At 32.1% G+C, this 14,884-nt stretch overlaps 1 protein-coding gene across 9 annotated transcripts in view; it reads left to right on the top strand.

Moving 5' to 3' along the window:
• Positions 1–825: 825 nt before the first annotated feature.
• The window catches only part of LOC141544624 (ankyrin repeat domain-containing protein 26-like), a 39,870-nt gene continuing 25,811 nt past the window's right edge, over positions 826–14,884 (top strand). For 2 of the 9 annotated variants that reach the window (XM_074271017.1, XM_074271018.1), the window contains exons 1-6: positions 1,656–1,718; positions 4,106–4,139; positions 4,718–4,817; positions 6,795–7,005; positions 10,775–11,366; positions 13,790–13,921. In XM_074271017.1, the coding sequence (XP_074127118.1) occupies positions 1,681–1,718; positions 4,106–4,139; positions 4,718–4,817; positions 6,795–7,005; positions 10,775–11,366; positions 13,790–13,921 (1,107 nt within the window). In that variant the 5' untranslated portion in view covers positions 1,656–1,680. Of the gene's footprint in view, positions 1,293–1,409; positions 1,554–1,655; positions 1,805–3,138; positions 3,187–3,556; positions 3,682–4,105; positions 4,140–4,717; positions 4,818–6,794; positions 7,006–10,774; positions 11,367–13,789; positions 13,922–14,884 lie in introns of those variants that run through there. The other 7 variants (XM_074271020.1, XM_074271023.1, XM_074271025.1 and 4 more) reach the window with 6 other exon arrangements.

Raw genomic sequence — 14,884 nt, forward strand, 5'->3', positions numbered from 1 at the left:
CAAAGCACAGTTTGCTTAGCCATTCCCAGTTATTTGCTGCTACAAAAAGTGGTTGCTGTGAATATTTTTGTTTTTAAAATTTTTCTTGCCATTGGGTAAAAATAACTCATTGGGGTGTGTGTTTAGCAGTTGGAGAGAGGAAATGATGCTAAAGCACCAGAGAAATTATTATTCTTTGGGAAAGTTTGACAAAAAGGGCATCAAAAGAGGGTAAGTTGCAAGCAAACATTCTTTTTAAATGTTGTTAAATTTGTGAATAAAATTACCTGATGGAATAAATGGATATCAAGAATGATTACAAAATGTGCTTTTCCCCACTAAATTCCTTCTTTGAAACCTTCTCTCTCTCTCTCTCTCTCTCACACACACACACACAAACACACACACACACACACACAAACACACACACACACACACGCACACACACGCACACAGAGGAATGTGTTCCTACCTTAGGCAGTCCATTTCTTTTAAGTTTTAGTTGTTGGGAAGGTGGTTGCTTTTTGTGTTATTCTTCATGCATTGATCCCAAATGTGTTTTCTATGCTAGTCCTAGCCTTTAGAGGGTCAACTAAACATTATGTTTTATTGTATATTTGAGCACAAATACTATTTCCTATCATCCCAGTTCTTTCTCTTCTCTTTTTTATTGAAAACATCATCAGTTGCCCTTTATTTGACAAGGTCTTTGTCCTTCACCATGCTGACTTCTCTTCTCTGGAATTATTCTAAATGCTAATTGTCTTTCCTAAAATATATCTCCCAGGAATGAACATGTTTTTCAAACATGTTGTGATCAGGTCATAGTATAAGGAAAGTATCACTTCCCTCCTCCTGGATTCTATGAATTCTTAGAATTCAACCTACAATCATTAATTAAGACTTTCTCCTGGCATTGTTGCAATATCAAGCCTGCCTTGATAACTCCCTGATATTTTGCACAAAATCATTTAATCACAACAACCTGTATTTATATGACTGATGTTTTTTAGCCCAAGTACAGGCAAGAAATGGGAAACATTGTAGGTGAGAAAAAGGTTGGATAAGAAATAAGCAGAACCTATTCCTAGACTAGAGAAGACAGCTCTGATTGGAAACGACCTTGTATTCTGAGAAGGAATGTGGGAATCTTTGTTGGATTAGGACAGGCCTGAAGATGAAGAAGCTTCACAGGCAGACAGTGCAGTTTAATGCACTACAAAACAGCGGGGGACCATTAAAAGTTTATGATCTGGGGAATGATATATGATCAACATCTTAGTTAAAGAAGTTTAGTCTGGAAGTAAAATGTTGTATGTGTTAAAAGAGCAAAAATAAATTTCACTCACTGTTTTCTGAAAAGTTTTCTATAAAGAATAATTTAAAGATCCCCTCATGGATTTTTTTTCCTACAACTCTGACATTTATAGGAAAATTATAAAAAAGCCTGAAAAGGAGAAGTGGATTTCCAAAGACTCTAGTATGACTTGTGAAAACGTGAATTCCTCATCTGATATCCTGCTCCATAGTCATGATGACAGCACTTTAAGTGAAACAGATTTTGATGAATTAAGGTAATTGGACTAGCTCATAGAAAAATATTAGCAATGTGTGCTTTTCCTCATTGTAGAAAACTGTTGTCCTGAATTTTTCTGTTTGCCAGTTGGGTGTTCTTTCTGAGTATTCTGATACTAGAGACATATGCACTACAGGGATTCCAAGAAAACTGGTTATTACTGGTAAAACTAGTGGGCCCAAACTCTCCTTTTATATACATGCCACATTACTTGCCACTTTTTGATGGTTGAAATTCTCCTTTTCTCAGGTATAGGGGACCTGCCCCAGTGATACTACACTCCAATTTACTCATTGTGATGACAGAACACAGCAGGATTGACATTAGTCTATGAAAAGTAGTTTTCACCATTCATACCAAAACATTAGTAATAATCCTAGTTTTGGAGTGAGAAGATTTAAGACTCAAGTCTCCAGTCTCCTAATTTTCTAGCATGGATTGAGAACTGGAAGGCACTACAGGAGTCATGTAGTCCAGGCTCCTAAGCGGTTTAAGTCTGTCATAGCAGTGAAAAAATGGAAGAGCCTGGGTTTGAACTCCAGATTCATTTCCCTTTCCATTGAACCATAAGACCAATGTTAGTGGTAGAATCTAGGACATATCACACACACACACACACACACACACACACACACACACACACACACAAATATTTGTAAAATGGGGATGATAACACCTGGGTTGTCAGCAGGATTGTTGTAAGGAAAGTTCTTGTGCTATAGGAACATCAAGTGTCGTTATTCATCTAATGAATATATTATGTCTCTTGTGCCTGCAGCAGTATTCTACTTTTAATGCTTTTATTACAATAGCTTTCACTAAAAGAGATCTTCTTTCTGTATCTCTAGAACCACTAAACAGTAATTATAGAGACAATGGTGGGGGATATGGCTGGGCAACAGTATATACTTTATTTTACTTATCATTGTTGTTAATATAATAGTTGCTAAGTCCCTGGGAAGCAAGAGAACCCATTTTCTTCACCTATACTTTACCATAATTTACTTATTTGAACTTAATTTTCTCCCTTTAATATTTAGGGCATATTTTGTTATTTTTTAAATACCTAGAATGAACCAGTCATTCTTTCCTAGTATTCCTGTATTTGAAATTTGTTATTCTATTTAATCCCATTTAAGTTTCATGCTTCAGTATTACAGAGGATTTGTGTATAGTTGCATCAACAAGAGTATTTTCTCTGGAGGGGAATACCATGGTTTTGTCATTCTGTCTGAGTAATTTTCACAAGCTTACTTCCATGAGGGGTCCATCTAATGTCCTGGTATAACTTGTTTAAACTTGTTTAAAAAGCATTAGTCACATAAAATGTAAAGAGCCTTGTACTAGGCCCTGGAAAAAAACAAGTAAAAAAAGGAGCTACCTCTTGCAGCTTACAATGTAAGGAATAGAACCCAAGGTACATATAACTTGAATTACAAAAAATATATATAATTGTTAGTTTTCATGTTTAATATTTTATAAAACTAAGAATATAGTGCAAAATGATGGACATAATATTTGTTGATGACTCAGTTTATACCTACAATCATTATAGTTTTCTTCTCGTATTCTTTTCCTTCTAGAATCTTAATAGCAAGCAATTTGGATAATGAACAACTGAAAAATCATTGGTATTCTATTACAAGTTAAGATATTTTGACTAAAATTTAGAGAATTATCTCAAGATTTTTTTTCTTTTTGTTTTTTTTGTTTGTTTTTTTTGTTGTTGTTGTTTTTTGTTTTTTGTTTTGTTTTGTTTTTGTTGAGGCAATTGGGGTTAAGTGACTTGCCCAGAGTCACATAGCTGGGAAGTGGTAAGTGTATGAGATCACATTTGAACATTTGAACTTGGGTTCTACTGACTTCAAAGCTGGTACTCTATCCACTGCACCACTAGTTTCCCCCAAGTTTTTTTTTTTAATTAAAAAAATTCAGATTTTAATTCAGAATTTTTTTTTGTATTTCTTTTAAAAACTTTTCAAGGAAGAGTAAAATTGAAGGAAGAACAGAGTTATAGAAATATTATGGAATACTATTATAATGACAACAATATGGTGAAGTGAAACAATTTTGAAAGAATAAGGAACTCTTATCAATCTTATCAGTATGAGCCACCATAATTTCAGGTGACAAATAATGACACATGTTATTCACCTAGATAGATAAAGGATACAGAGTGCAGAAGGAGACAGATTTGTTTTTTGGGGGGACATATTCAATGCAGAAATTTGTTATTTTACTATACATATTTATAATGGATTTTTTTAATGCCCAGTTGTAAAGGGTTCAGGTAGAAAGGTAAAAAGATTTGGGAAAATTAAAAAACAAACATTTTTAAAAATAAAATTTGCAAAGCATATTAGAGGCAAAGATAAGTAGTTATTATAAATTATGGCTATGAGATGAAATACTGTTATAGTCTGTGGTTTATGTTTGCACTAGAAACATGAAAAACATATGATTTTGAAGTAAACTGTATTAAAAATCAAATATTTACAACAATATACTTCATGTTTATATTTATGCTAAAATAAATTATTTGTCTTTTAGGCTTGTAAAGAAAACATTAAATGAAAATAATAAGGTATTGTAAAACCTGCTAAAATATAAATTAATTTAGAAAGTAATGCAATTTTCAGTAAACAGATAAGAAGCTTTTTCTGCATTATGAAGCACAGGAATATTTATTCAGCAAAAGGATACCTTTAGAAATAGTCTTCACATGAAATGTGTCCTTTGTTAATGCCAGAAAATTAATTATGTTGCTGGCATTTTCTTCATTTCCCTCATAAATAAAATGAAGATTATTGGCTAACTATAAGAGATGTTGTAACTATTTGTGTTAATTTTTATAAGGTTGCTAAATCAGCTTCTGGGTAGGTATGGAACCTAGTGAATAGTCAAGAAGACCTGAATTTGAATCTGTTCTTGGGCTCTTGGCTAACTATGATTCTGGACAAGTTATCTAACATCTCTGAAAGCCTGTTTTCTCACGAAATTTTTCTCTTGAAATTTTTGTGAGGATGCTGTACGATAATGTATAACAGATGACTGCTGTGGAAAACTTAATTTGCCACCTAAATATTAGCGATTTTAACATTTTTGTTTATTTTTACAATAACTTTGCATAAACTTATTACTTTTCCTTTATGTATTTTGTAGGATAAAGGAGAGATGGCTGCAGATACACTTGATGACCTCACTCAGTCACTTGAGACAAATACAGAGTATTGTAATTTACCTCCCTCAAATCATATTAAGGGTAAAAATCATTTTAAATTTTCTAATGGAATACCAGTGTTCAACAGAAACCAAAAATGCGTTTATATTCAAGAAGATAACACAAGTTCTATTCCATTTACCCATAGTAAAATTGAGGTGACTTTGAGTTCTTGAAGGACCTGGCATTGGCATCTAATCTCTGGCAGATTTTGCCAACCTAAAAAAAGGAGTATTTCGACTTCAGGGTGATGATTTTTCAGCTACAGAAGTACTCAAAGATGGCTTATTATGTGTTTCAGTGCAAAAATATATACTGTGTGCCAAATACACAGATTTTACATAAAATAAAGTTCTTGCCCTCAGTGAATGGGCAATCTATGAAGGGGTAGAACTTATATAGATAATTCTAATAAAAAATACCAAAATAGTTGACAGTTAAATGATATAATAACAAGTCATATTGCTATGTGAGGTATAAAGTGGGAAAGAACAACAGTTATCAAAAATAAAAAGAAATATTTAAAAATGTTGGAAGTAGCATTTGTGTTGTGTTTTAAAAGATGGGTGTGAATTCAGTAGGTCATGGTAGTCCAGGAAGGCTGGAATAAACATTTCCTACATGGGAATTGTGAGCAAAGAGGCAGAAAAATGACAGTGAAAAATCCAGTTTTACTGGACAATATATAGCAAAAAGTAGTAAATATGAAAATGTAGGCTATTAAAATTGTTCAAGGACTACCTTTGTGTGTGAAGACAAATCACTTACTCTTGAAACTTCATTTTCTTGATCAATAAATTACTTTATAGAATGATTTTGGGGAAGCTGTGTTGTAATCTTATATGTGCTATATTACTTAATGTACATTATCCATATTGAATGCCAGCATAAGATCTATGACTTTACTTGTGTGATAATAGAAAAACATTGAAATAATTGACATGATAAGTAAAATTCTAGAATATTTCTTTAAGTGACTAAAAATATTAACAATCTCTGAAATTTTCTGCCTAGTATTTATAATTCTCTATCAGCATGGCATATAAAATAGCATATTGGACATGATGTCATGAATACTTTGTTATAAGTTCTTCTTTATCTACCTTCTAACTGTGAATCTCAAGTCCTTTAACTTCTCTGAACCTGTTTCTTGTTTTGCTTTGAACACTAGATCTTAGATTTCCATTACTGTCAGCTTCACTACCCATTACAATCAGAACCCATAACATCCCTATTCTCCCCCACATCCTGGCTGCTTCAATTCTGTTGAACACTGAAATATATAAAGAATTGAAAGTTTCCAAGGAAAACAAGATTTAAATCTGTAACTTGTTATAACACTTCTAATTCTGGGATTGGTCTAAATTTAGCTATAGATCTTTCTGCAGAATAAAGTGCCTGGGTCTTGTGGCAGTTATTTTTCTTAAAACTCAAAAGATTGTTTTTGCTTTCTTCTGGCATCTCAGTTATGTTTTGGTTAAAGTTACCAGAAGTCTAGCTAATGAATAAATGAGGGAAGGATGTTGCTTTATTTGAATGATATAATGATATGAAGAACAAGCAGTGTTTACATGCAAGTATTTGATATAAAACATATTTATGATACATTTAAAGTAATTTAGCATATAGCTATTAAGTTTATAATCTAATTTATTAATCTTATTGGTCCCACTCATAATATACATCAATATGTTTATTATATATATATATATATATATATATATATATATATATATATATATATATATATATATGTTCTTATATTGTGAGGAATTCTGAGGTTTCAAATGCTGTTTTTTAAAATTAATGTGCAAATTAGAGATTCTCTTTAGCTGTCTACAATAACCCCAAATAGGTTATTTAAATCTATTAACAAAATAGTATTTTAGTATAATCTTAGGATTCATATGTGGAAACTATTTTATCAGTGCCAGAGGATCTGAATTCTAAATATACTGCTATTGTCCTGCAGAATTTAAAATCTTCCTATGTTTATTTACTTGTGTTTTCTTTATGCAGATTCAGTTGACCTTTGGGAATATCAAGAAGAAGTTCTTACATATAAATCATCAGTAAAATTTAAAAAATCACAATGGACACAACTCAAAAGAAACAATAAGGGTTTAGAAGAAATTAGTGGACCCCAAGCAAAATTCTCAGAAGGAAGCAAAACTAAATCCCAATTAAGACATTACAATGTCGAATGTGATAGAGAACTCTATGGAGGCAGGTATGATACTCATAAATTTAAATAAAGACTTGAAAGCATTTCTTTTACAATGAAACATTGTACTGTAAAATCAAGAAAATTTGAGGCTAGGAAATGAAAAATGAAAAATCTTTAAAATAATAGTATAACGAACACTACAATGAATCCCTTTTACTCAATGGCATGTGAGCCATCTTCCTATTTGGAATATTTTCCAATAGGTGCCCATTATTACACCTGTTATTTTTGAAGCACAGATTTTGTTTAATCAACATATATTTATCAGGTGCCTTGGGTGCCCCAAACACTGTTGTGGGCACTGAAGGTGAAAGACAAAAATGAAGTTACATCAGGAAGTTCACATTCAATCCAAGAATACAGGATATAAATATAAATGTAAACACAATGAAGTCACAGAAATTTGGAGCAGGAAGCAGGGCATGGTTTTCAAAGGAAAGGAGTAGCAGCAACTTAATGTAGAAGAAGGTACCTAAGTGCAGAGTTTTAAAAGAAATTCTAATGGAGGGGTAGGTTAAGAAAGCAGCAGTGCAATCAAGGCTGAGAAGACATCCTGGAGAAGAGTGTGGCTTTGGGAAGTGGAGTTCTGTGTTGTCCTGTATAGAACCAAAAGAAGGACACTAATTGGATTCTAGACTGTAAGGAGGGGAGTAATGTATAATAAGGTTAGAAAGGTAGTTTCTGTTTCTGATATTCCATAAATATCTGTTTATTTAAATTCCTCAGTAAATTTCCTTCTTTATGCAAAAAAAAAAAAATTGCGAAACTTTAGGGCAGATAAGAGAAGAATCTGACATGGTCGGAGCTGTCATGGAGCTTACAACCTTGGAAATGGTAGTGTTTCTCTTGATGATCTCATCAGCTCCTCATGCATTCCCTTAACATTCTTATGGAGGAATGATTACCACAGTTATATATACAGAGCCTTAGTTTCTCTCTTGAACTCCTTCCATACATCACTAATTTTTTTTTTTGAAATCTCAAATGGGATGTGCCATATGGATCTTGACCTTAACAGAATTATTATTCTTCATAAGTTCTCCCCTCTTCTAAATGTCCCTATTATCAGTGATAGCACTTTCTTCTGATTCACCCAGGACTGCAACCTTAAGAACATCCTTAACTCCTTTTTATAATGACAAATTTTCTGCTTTTGCAGCATCTCTCATAATGGTCCATTTCTGTCTAATAACAATCATCAGTATAATGCAAGCATTCATTGCTTCTTGCTTATATTATTGCACTTGCCTTCCTGTTTCTTTCTCTGAATGAAGACCTTCCACATACTAATCCATTCTTCAAAGCTGCCAAAGTGATTTTCCTCAAGCATAAAATGCCTTTTCTCCTCTTTAGTAGTATTGGCTCCTTATCACTTCCAAGATCAAATATAAACTCCTTTTGTTGGCATTTAAAAGCCCTTATACCCTGATCCCTTCCTGCTTTTCCACTTTTCTCACATTTTACTGTTCTCCCTAACCCAGAGATCCAACTATACTGGCTTACCTGCTATTCTTTTTCTTTCTTTTTTCTCCTATGATATGTAAATTGACTTGTTTGAACATACATTTTAAAAAAAACATTTTGAGTTCTAAATTTTATCTCTTCTTCTCTTCCTCCCTCCCTAAAAATCTAAGCAATTTGACATAAATTTTGACATAATAGGTGTTATCATGTAAATCATATTTCCATATTAGTCATGGGATGAGAAAAGAAACAATCTAAATGGGAAAAAAACCCTAAACCAAAGCAAAACAAAACAAAAAACAAACATGAAAATAGTATACTTTGACATGCATTCAGGCTCCAACAGTTGTTTCTCTGGATGTAGATAACATTTTCCCTCTCGGGTCTATTGATATTATTTAGATCATTGCATTGCTGAAAAGAGCTAAGTTATTGATAGATGATCATCACCAATATTGAGGTACAATGTGCTCATTCTGCTCACTTAACTTTTTATCACTTCATGTAACTCTATCCTGTTTTTTTTGAAATTTGACTGTCAATTTTCAGTCCCATTACTAATTAAGTGCCTTCTTTTCTGATATTATCTCCCACATATTTGATATGTAACTTGATTTCATATCCTTTATTTACATGTTGTTTTACCCATTTAGACCATAAGCACCTTGCGGGCAGAAATTGGTGTGTTTGACTTTGTTTATGTCCCCAATGCTTAGCACAGTACTTGATACATAGGAAACACTTAATGAATCCTAGTTTACTAATAATGGCTGACTTACTGAGAGTTCGGCTATATACAATAATAACTTATAATTCAGCATGCAGAATCTCTTTTGACTTTCATATGGGAGTATTTGAGGATCATTTCTCCATCACAATATAATCTGTGTTTTATATTTTTAGTAGGACAATCATTCTATATGATTCTAATCCAACATTGTTGAAACTTATACTCCTTATTTGTTAATTATACTTATCTTATTTTCTCATTCATCTTTAAAATATATGAAAACATTGTCTTCAATAACTCAATCATAGAGGATTGTGAAATACTGAAAATTATAATACAAAATAGGAACAACATAACATGTCTCTAATCAAAGTTGGTATCTTTATTTTTCCTCAAAATAATTTCCAATTCTGTTTACCATTCCAGATAATTGTCTTCATCAATAAGAATAGCATAGGCAGGATTCTTGATGCAGTGATTTAGATACCTTCATTTAGCATGCAGTCTTCATCTTCAAATAGTAAAATAGTGGTAAAATCAGAATGCAAGCAGACCTTTTGACTAGTATTAGTCTTGAAAATACTGGTGTATATCTTAAAAGATTAAAAAGAATCTTAATGGATTTAGCTCATTTCAACAATATGAAGTGATTTGGGTCAATTCTAGTAGACTTTTGATGGAGAGAGCCATCTGCAGCTAAAAAAAGGAGCTGTGGGGACTACATACTATTATCTTTTCTGTTGTTGTTTGCTTGCTTTTATTTCCTTCCCATTTTTTTTCCTTTGTGATTGATTTTTCTTGTGCAGCATGATGTATATGGAAATATGTACAGAATAATTTCATATGTTTAACATGTTTCTATCTAGGGGAAAGGGTGAGGGAAAGAAGGGAGAAAAAAATTCAGAAACAAAGTTTTGCAAGATTAAATGTTACACTATCTTTGCATGTATTTTGAAAATAAAAACTTATTTAAAATACAATAGGAAAAATATTAAATTTTTAAAAAGAACCCTGAAAATTAGTGTAGCATGCTGTTGTCTCCAGAAGCTGCCGGATCGCTCTCTGGGAAGAGATCTGCTGTGTCTACTCAAATCTCTCAGACAGATTCTTCTTCTTGTAACGAACCATTGTCTCCAGGCAGTTGCTGTTAACTCTTGTCCAGAGAAGTGACTTCCCTTCCTGCAGAGAGCCCCGTCAAGCCTGATGTAATGCAGAGACTTCTCCTCTTCCTGGAGTGCTGTCCTCTTTTATCCTCCCAGAGAATGGGCGTGAGATAATGCAAGGGCTTCTGGGAAGAACCACTTCAGCCAATGAGCTTGCTCCTTCTATCAAATCAACCTGAGTTCTCACCTTGTAATTGTCCAGACAACCTGAATTCTCACCTTGTCACTGTCCAGACAACCTGAGTTCTCACCTAGTAATCCTAACAAATTAGAATTTAAATTTCCCTCACAAAGTTCACTGTAACTTCTTGTCTATTTTAAAGTTTCATCCATTTTAGTGATTACTATTATTTCAAGACACATAACAAAATTACTTGTAATTATTTTTTTTCTCAAATTCAATACTGAACTCTAGGTTAGAAGATATAAAACAAAGTAGAGAAAGACTACAGAGAGAAATGGATTATCCTTCATGTGTAAGTTCTGCTATACGTGATCATGAACATCCAACATCAAAACTAAACATTCAGCAAATACAAGATGAGTTACTTCCTTTAAAGAACAAGCTGTTAATTCAGCTTTCTAAAGCTGAAAATGAGAGATACCAACTACGTGATTCCCTCAGAGAAAAGACATTAATGTTAGAAATTACACAGAGAAAATTAAACCAATTGAAGGATAAAATAAAAGAACATGAAGACCAAATTCATACAGAAAATGAAAAATTGAACAGGTCATTCCTCAGACAAGAGTCCATACCAGAAGTCCATACCCATATGCAGAGCGAAAATGAGTTCCTTCGAAAACCATTTAAAGATGCCCCAAACAAAGGGGTCTTCAAAGTAGGAACATCAGATTGTGTCCTGATGCAGTATAAGAATAACCTTTATACAGACACTGGAGAACTAGATGCTGCGATAGAAGAACAAAATAAAAACTCAGCTGAAGAATATATCCGTTTAAGAGAGCGACTACATAAACTAGAAAAGGAGAAGGCAGAAAGACTGGTAGGTCTTTAAATAATATAACCTCACATACATTTAACATTTTGAAATGAAGTTCAGTTATTTTGATCAAGATAAATTAGGAATTTGTATTTTCAGTATATTTCTTATTTTCAGTGTAAAAACTTAGATATGCAAGAAAAGAGAATGAGGAACCATTCATGATAAAAATCAACCCAATATCAATTTTTTTTAAATAAGATGACTCATTTTGATTAAAAATATTGTCTAGCTAGCCCATGGAATTTTAAATGCATAGTATTGCTTAATGAATATAAATGGAAAAAGGAAATACTGATACATTTGTAGTTCTAGAAATTTGCTTGGTATTCCATTTAATGTTTCAGTGGAATAAATTATTAGAAATGCTGAAACAAGTTAAATCCTGAAAAAAATATGCTATGATTAATTTAACAATTCCGAATAGTCATCCATACTGTACGGCATTATAGTTACTCTTTTCATAACCACTGAAACATGTTGATCACTCTGACTAGTTTTAATTCAAACTACTGTGAATTAATTTTAGAAATATTAAACAGTTGATCATATTTTAATGAAATTACAAATATTAACCATTTTTGTTTAAAATAATTTTGTTCAAAGAGATTGTGATTATGCATTAAGAATGAATTTTTTTTTTTTTTTGAGGCTGGGGTTAAGTGACTTGCCCAGGGTCACACAGCTAGGAAGTGTTAAGTGTCTGAGACTAGATTTGAACTCCAGTCCTCCTGAATTCAAGGCTTGGTGCTCTATCCACTGCGCCACCTAGCTGCCCCAAAGAATGAATTTTGGTGTGTGATAATAAAATCCCTTTTTTCAAAATGTGCTTTTGGTTCCCTACTACATGTTTTATTTATGTCAGTATTTTTTCACCAGTTTTACTAATACTTCTTGCATAATGTCCAGAATTGTAGTTTCTGGGATTAGTACCTTTCATTTATTGAAAATAGATAGCTTTTTACTGTCTACTACAATTCTTGTTATCTATGATACTTTTCATATATCCCATGCGTGGAAAGACTACTAACAATTTCAGATAAAAATAGATTTATTTTTAGTTTTCATAATCATATATTTGAATCTATTCATTTCACAATGGTATTTTGTGGGATTTTGGGTAGTAATTCAATTTTACCAATTTTCTTTATGCAATTTTACATTGGCTTCTTTTAGCTTGTTTCCTTTCAAAAGGTTACTAGAATTTAGTTGAATTTTTCTTTTACAAGATAATTAATCTTAGCTAATGATATATAAAGTTTAATGTCTTATTGTTAGCTTCATTCACTATTAGTCACATATGCAATTTTTTTTTTACTTTATATTGATAATGCACAGGATTTTTTATAAGTATGTATATTAAGGCACTTAAGTTTGTATTTTGTGTGTATAAGTATGTATAGGTATCTTTGGTCTTCCTGCTGGGTTAGAGAATGAAGTGAAATTATTTCCTTTTAGCAATGACCTTTCTCCATATTTTATATGTATATGTATACATATAGACATACACTATACATATATGTATATGTATGTATGTATATTATATATATATATAATATACATACATATATATGGAAGAGCTACCACATTTTCTATAGTTTCCTCCATTTTCTGTCCTTTGACTGCAACCAGGAATATAATTCATCTGCTTGCATAAAAAGGAACTGCTTTAAAGAATTGGCAAGGGCAGTTGAAGATAGGAATAGTAGCTAGCAACCCTTCCTTTCCCCATCCCCTTTTTTGCTTTCTTCAAATCAGATCACTCCCTTCAAGTAATTTTATAAGGCCTGACAAGCATAACAGTGCATATGATCATTCTCCAGGTAATACTATGAAAGGAAAGGAAAAGCGTCTTATTTATATAAGGACTTTTTCTGAAAAATAGAAGGTAGAAACCCCTAATGTTTCTATCAGGTCTAAAAAGCTCTATATTCTACTTTCCCCATCCCCCTACCTTCCCTGTAAAATTGCACATAAAAAGCTTTATCCCTTATGTGACTTTAGAGGTGTTATAATTCTCTAAAAGATGGAATGGGGAAATCTGACATAAAGTAATGTTTTATGATAAGGAAGGAGGAACAAGCATTTTTTTCCATGCTGAATGGAAGGTATGTGGTACGATCAAAAGAACTTTGTAGTCTTATGAACTAAGTTCTGATCCTTTTCTCAGTGATTAATTTTATGATTTAACTGATTTAATCTCTTTGGATCTCATTTTCCTCAACTGCAAAATGAGGAGGTTGCATTAAATAGTCCCTAAGAATTTTCCTAGTTCTAAATCTATGATAACCATGAATATGTTCATGCAATTAACTTATATATGAAAATATTTATATCAATTAGCTATGAAGGCATATTTATTTCATGTAAGCTAATACTGACATAAGAAATCAGTGACAGAAATTCTACATTCATATTTTTATCAGGATACAATAAGAAAACTTCAACAACTCCCAGATTTCCAAAAAGAACAATTCATGACTTCAAAATCCAAGATTTATGAAGAGATTTTAAAACAGAAGCAACTACAAAAGGAACTAGATGAAAGCAAAAGGAATGTATGTATGCAAAAATTCAATAATTTGTCATTGATCAATACAAAGTGTTTTCATTATAACACTTTTTAAAACCAATATTATAATGTATTTTCTAACAACTGTGCCTGCCATTTATATTGACAAGACCTAGAACATCTACCATTTGTAGCCATTTATACCATTTGTATATTAGGATAATTATTTTCACTCATAGTATTGTTTACCAATCCTCACAGAAGGAATGAGATTTTTTTTGGTATGTAATAAAATTGAATAAATCATGTATACCATGCTTTATGTACACAAATACATATACTTACAGCCTATGGTGTGGAAATATGAATATCACTTTACATCTGGAGTTAGAAAGCTCTTAGTTCGAATGTGGCCTCATACAGTATTATCCAGAGGAAGTCATATAATCTTTCTCAGCTTCTTCAATTGTAAAATAAGAATAATAACAGCACCTACCTCCCAGAGCTATTTTAAGAAACAAATGAGAAAATAATTGTAAAACTCTTAACACAGTGCTTGGCAAGGAACGTTTGTTTCTCTGCTCCAGAAACATAAAAGTCAATAGTTTCAGTTATCTCTAAAAGTAATCGTTGTTTGTTATACTTTGACAAACAACTCCTAAACTAAAAAAAAATAGTTCTTTTACCTGCTTAACTTTTAGTAATGACTTTCACTAAGTAATGTATTATTACTAGTTTCAGTTTTTTTCACAATATTCTTTCATATTGGTATGGTTGGGGAACATTTCTAGTTTTCAGAAATCAATATTGGGAATGGAATAAAATTTTTTCCCAAATCATTTCATTTCCTTTATCACTCATTCTAATTTTCCTCCCATGCCTTTTAACCCACACTGATTAAAATATTATCTTTCAAAAAAACCTTTGTGGATTGAAGTGTGGTGTGGAATGAACTTTATAAGGAATGGCAAGGAAGCAATCAATCTTTGTGCATGTGAATTAGCTCAAT

The sequence above is a fragment of the Sminthopsis crassicaudata genome, chromosome 5, assembly GCF_048593235.1.
Source record: "Sminthopsis crassicaudata isolate SCR6 chromosome 5, ASM4859323v1, whole genome shotgun sequence".
Taxonomy (NCBI): domain Eukaryota; kingdom Metazoa; phylum Chordata; class Mammalia; order Dasyuromorphia; family Dasyuridae; genus Sminthopsis; species Sminthopsis crassicaudata.